Source organism: Balaenoptera musculus, chromosome 1, assembly GCF_009873245.2.
Source record: "Balaenoptera musculus isolate JJ_BM4_2016_0621 chromosome 1, mBalMus1.pri.v3, whole genome shotgun sequence".
Taxonomy (NCBI): domain Eukaryota; kingdom Metazoa; phylum Chordata; class Mammalia; order Artiodactyla; family Balaenopteridae; genus Balaenoptera; species Balaenoptera musculus.
In genome coordinates this window covers 97,172,091-97,177,757 of record NC_045785.1, presented here as the reverse complement: position 1 = coordinate 97,177,757, position 5,667 = coordinate 97,172,091, and the positions used below count along the sequence as shown (strand labels likewise).

General features: G+C 50.6%; 1 protein-coding gene across 1 annotated transcript; it reads left to right on the top strand.

Annotated features, from left to right (window-relative positions):
* Positions 1-1,421: 1,421 nt before the first annotated feature.
* On the top strand, positions 1,422-4,702 carry KCNA3 (potassium voltage-gated channel subfamily A member 3). Its single transcript, XM_036860129.1, has one exon. The coding sequence runs from the start codon at positions 1,550-1,552 to the stop codon at positions 3,290-3,292; it is 1,743 nt and encodes a 580-aa protein (XP_036716024.1). The 5' UTR covers positions 1,422-1,549; the 3' UTR covers positions 3,293-4,702.
* Positions 4,703-5,667: the final 965 nt, after the last annotated feature.

Here is a 5,667-nt window from a genome sequence, read left to right as displayed (position 1 = left end):
AGAAGAAAGAAATGTTGACACTCCAGAGCAGATAGAAATACAAAGCATCACTTGTTGGGGAATTCAATTCAACAAACGTATACTGAGTTCCTACTATTGATCAGGCACTTTGGTAGTTGTTAGGAATATAAATTGGATAAGATCTGGCTCTGCCCTAGAGAACCTCACAGTTGAGAGTGGTATGGAAAGCAATGACCACAAATCACTCTTACTTCAAGTCAAATTGTCAGCTAAGGTATGAAGGGTGAGGGAATTGTCTACACAACAGTTCTTCTTTTGTAAATGATTTGAATGATACCATCGAAAACACATTTTTAAGCCTAGGGTTGACTCTAAATTGGAGTTGCTAAAACGTTTGGAAACAGTAATTGTGTTCAGGGTGCCCACAACAATTTAAAGAAATAGTTTAGGTTCAAAGGGGACAATTGTTAGTTATTATCTCCAAGCCAAAATCAAGCAACAGAGATACAAGTTGCGGAATGACTGTTCTCCCAGTTTAACAACTAGAGCGTGACAAATTCCCTACGGCAAGGCCAGCGGTGGAACATCAGGCACGGTCTAGGTACGGGTCTGGCTCTCGTCCCTCCCACCACGGATTTGAGATGTGAATTTCCTTTTTCATTTTCCTCTTATTTTTGCACCGATAGGAAACTCACTGTACTGAAAAGGCCAGGCTCCCCTCGCCAAACCTAACCAGAAACTGGGTCCTTGATTCTTCCTAATGGCTGAAATCTCAGCTGCGAAAGGTAGTGTGAACTATCCACTGCAGAAGTGAAGTCCCTGAACGTCTTTAACGACCATTTTCTTCAGACTCCGGGTGCGAAACTCCTCAGTACCCATTACTCCGCTGGGCTTCTCATCCAAACAGGAGCGAAATTATCTAGAGCCCTCCCGGCCTGCAGGTCTTTCACCCTCGAGTGGGCTCAGGATGCAGGCACCCCGCTTGCCTCTTGCCCAGGGCGCCCACCTGGCCTGCCACTCCCTGCCTCGACACCGCGGCGGCCCCAGAGCAAGCCCCCATCTTCCCTCCTAGCCCGCCCCCGCCTTTGGCCACCTCGGCTCCGCGGAGCCCGCCTCCCCGGGGGGCCCAGGTGGATCTTGCGGGGCGAGAAGGCCGGCGCCCGCCGGCTGCGGTGCGGCCCAGGGCCAATCGGGAAGCCTCGGGGGGGCCGCCTGGGCTGGGCGAGGGCTCCGTGGGGACGCCGAAGTGCAAAATGTGGGCGTTCGGGTGACCCAGAGGGACGCGGAGGGCGGCGGGGAAGAGCTGGGCCGGGCGGCTCCCGGGGAGCGGGGCGCGCGCCCGCGCGGTGGGCCGGAATCCGGAGGGGACGCGGAGGGGCGGGCGCGCGCCCCGCGGGGGAGGGAGGAGGAGGGCTGAGGAGGCGTCTCTTTGGAGGAGCCCGGCGGACAGCGCCAGACCCAGACCGAGCCTCGCGGCAGCGACAGCAACAGCAACAGGCGGCGGGCTCGGCGGGAGGCGGAGGCGGCGAAGGGGCGGGGAGCGCGAGGAGGAGCGAGCCGGCCCGCGCCGCCGCCTGTTCCCCGCCGCATGGACGAGCGCCTCAGCCTCCTGCGCTCGCCGCCGCCGCCGCCCTCCGCCCGCCACCGCGCCCACCCGCCTCAGCACCCCGCGAGCGGCGGCGGCGGCGGCGGCGCCCACACGCTGCTGAACCCCGGCTACGCAGAGCCCGCCGCGGGCCCCGAGCTGCCGCCGGACATGACGGTGGTGGCCGGGGACCACCTGCTGGAGCCGGAGGCGACCGACGGCGGCGGGGACCCGCCTCAGGGCGGCTGCGGTGGCGGCGGCGGCTGCGACCGCTACGAGCCGCTGCCGCCCGCGCTGCCCGCCGCCGGCGAGCAGGACTGCTGCGGGGAGCGCGTGGTCATCAACATCTCGGGGCTGCGCTTCGAGACGCAGCTCAAGACCCTCTGCCAGTTCCCGGAGACTCTGCTGGGCGACCCCAAGCGGCGCATGAGGTACTTCGACCCGCTCCGCAATGAGTACTTCTTCGACCGCAACCGGCCCAGCTTCGACGCCATCCTCTACTACTATCAGTCCGGGGGCCGAATCCGCCGGCCGGTCAATGTGCCCATCGACATTTTCTCCGAGGAGATCCGCTTCTACCAGCTGGGCGAGGAGGCCATGGAGAAGTTCCGCGAGGACGAGGGCTTCCTGCGGGAGGAGGAGCGGCCCCTGCCCCGCCGAGATTTCCAACGCCAGGTGTGGCTGCTCTTCGAGTACCCGGAGAGCTCCGGGCCGGCCCGGGGCATCGCCATCGTGTCCGTGCTCGTTATCCTCATCTCCATCGTCATCTTCTGCCTGGAGACGCTGCCCGAGTTCCGCGATGAGAAGTACTACACCGCCTCGCCGTCGCAGGAGCTGTTCGAGACGGCCAGCAACAGCACGTCGGGGGCCCCCGCGGGAGCCTCCAGCTTCTCGGATCCCTTCTTCGTGGTGGAGACTCTGTGCATCATCTGGTTCTCCTTTGAGCTGCTGGTGCGGTTCTTCGCTTGCCCCAGCAAAGCCACCTTCTCGCGAAATATCATGAACCTGATAGACATTGTGGCCATCATCCCTTATTTCATCACTCTGGGCACCGAGCTGGCTGAGCGACAAGGCAATGGACAGCAAGCCATGTCCCTGGCCATCCTGAGGGTCATCCGCCTGGTGAGGGTCTTCCGCATCTTCAAGCTCTCCCGCCACTCCAAGGGGCTGCAGATCCTGGGGCAGACGCTGAAGGCTTCCATGCGGGAGTTGGGGCTGCTCATCTTCTTCCTCTTTATTGGGGTCATCCTTTTCTCCAGCGCGGTCTATTTTGCGGAGGCAGACGACCCCACTTCAGGTTTTAGCAGTATCCCTGATGCCTTCTGGTGGGCTGTGGTAACCATGACGACAGTAGGTTACGGTGACATGCACCCAGTGACCATAGGGGGCAAGATTGTGGGGTCACTGTGTGCCATCGCTGGTGTCTTGACCATTGCTTTGCCAGTCCCTGTGATTGTTTCCAACTTCAATTACTTCTACCACCGGGAGACAGAAGGGGAAGAGCAAGCCCAGTACTTGCACGTGGGAAGTTGCCAGCACCTCTCCCCTTCAGCCGAGGAGCTCCGGAAAGCGAGGAGTAACTCGACTCTAAGTAAGTCGGAGTATATGGTGATCGAAGAGGGGGGTATGAACCATAGCGCTTTCCCCCAGACCCCCTTCAAAACGGGCAATTCCACGGCCACCTGCACCACGAACAATAATCCCAACTCCTGTGTCAACATCAAAAAGATATTTACCGATGTTTAATATATGAAACAAGTGACATGCTGTGCCCAGTATTGTGTAGAACGTGCCCCCTTGGTCTGTGTATGCCCTTGTTTTATACATTTCCAGACCATTCATCAAGGAAAGGACATGAAGAAGTGGAAAGCACACTTCATTCTCCCTCTCCCTACTGCTTCATACTGAAACAGGTGTCTGTTTTGCAAGTGGGCTGCATTCTCTCAGCTCTCCTTTTTTTTTCTCTCCCTCTCTTAATATTTCGAACAACAAACTTACTTTAAACTTGATTTTTAGCACATGCTCTGTAAAAAAAAAAAGACAAAAAAAGAAAACCAAACAAAAAAACTGTACATCCTGGAAGGAAATGAAACTAAAGAACGGAGTAACTGTCTAACCTCAGAATCGAAAGGCAGCTGTTTCTTTACTAAGTAAAGCAGGCACATACTTAAAGGATGCTTCGGTTTGATGGACCCGTCAACACTATTGAATATTTAGTTCAATTGCCAACACTGTGGATATGTGGATGAAAAGTCTATTTAGAACAATGACTTGTAAACCCACCGTAAGTTTATTTGTTTTCAACTGGAATTTCTATTTGGAAGCCCCCCTCCCGGAATTTTAAGGATCTCTACAACTTTGAACTAAGGGAAATGCCCAAGATGTCCCGATCTGACTAATTAGTTTAACTCTTTGGGGCTTGTTAAGCATTTCGAAAGTATTAGGCTAAGAGATTCCTATGAAATTCTGTATGCATTCCAGCTAACATCTATCAAAGTCTAGAAACAGATGTTTTCAGTGCTGCTGAGAGAAACAAAAAAATTTCCTAATGCATCTGGGAGATAAGCTTCTGCAGTATCACAAGAAGATTAAAGTGGCAGACACTCCTTCCAGCAGAAGTTACTAATTCGGACCTGACTGATGCAGTTCCCATAGCAACACATGTTTCCCGGGAAACCCGAAAAAGGTTGTCATGGCATCTCTTGCTCTCTAGCCCCACCCCCTAGCCCCTGCTGTTTCCACAGTAACCTTTCCAGATGGTTCCTACTTACATGATTTCACAAGGAAAACCACTGTTTGAATAAACCGCACAAGTAAAGTCTGAGAATCCAAAGTGGTGAGATGAATCACAAAATGCATATTTTTACTACAGAAAATCACTGATGTCATCCCATATTGACTGAATTGAAAAGGAAAATATCGTCATTGGAATGTTAAATATACACAACAATAAGCCATGATTTGAATGAAATGCCAGTAATTAGGCAATCATTTTAAAAGATGCTTCTCTACTGTTTTCTTTTCCCAAGAAGTTTCAAGCCAACAAATGAAGTTAAAAAGCAGATGTCAAAGTGTTCTGCACATAAGCAAGTGAAAGATTCAATCAATATACCTGAAACCTTACTACAAGGGACCTTCAGACTGCCTCTTTAAAAACATTATCCAGATCCCACAACAACAGTGTCGCCATCACAGCCCTTGAAAAACTAAATATACTTGAAAAATATAAAGGATGCACGCTTTTAACTGAGGGAATTGCAGACAATCAATAAGAAGGAGGAACAGGAAGTAACCAAACCTTGGGGAAGTGCTTGCAAGTTTCAGCCATGTGCCAGGGATGGCCAGAAGACAGCATCAGGTGAGCACTGTGGGAGCTACTGAGAACACTCTCTTTTTCCACAGGGAACCAGGGGGATGCCATTCATATCTAGATTTGTGCTAACTTGCAAAATCAATAGTTTTATATTCATTATATGCTAGGTGCCTTTTAAAGATCATTTATAACACCTTTTCTGTTTGATGTCCAGGTTGCCAACTATTCTTTGGTTTCCATTGTTTATTGCAAAAAAGTGGTAAAAAAGTCATTTCTCTTCAGAATAACCTTCACCCAAACTGAGCTGAAAATGATTCCATTCCTTTTACTAACCTCCTTGGCTTCTGAACAACCTGTTTCCCCTGAAAAAAGGATAAAAGGCAGACCTGCTGTTAGATTATTGGTCTGATTTCATTTACATAATTATTTAGTAGTGTGCAGTTGTACAGTTCTTCAAAACAAAGATGGTTAAAATTGCAATAAGGGTAACATTTTATTTTAACATATTCATTTTATTGAATATACATTATATAAAGTATAAATTATACATTACCCACAATTGCTTTTTGGTTTGATAGGTTTGACTATTTTATCCTAGAGTAACACTATTTTTAAAGCTCATAAAACATTTTCAAGTAGTCAGAAGCCTACTTACTTTATTATTTGTGCATTTGAGAGAGTGAAAAATAATGATTACGACTATATGAGGGGGAAGAGGAGGAAAAGACCAAAAAAACCCCAAAAAACAGAAGCAGGAAATCTGTGTACCTGGTCATAGAGTCATTGTTCTTATATATGGTCTTCGAAA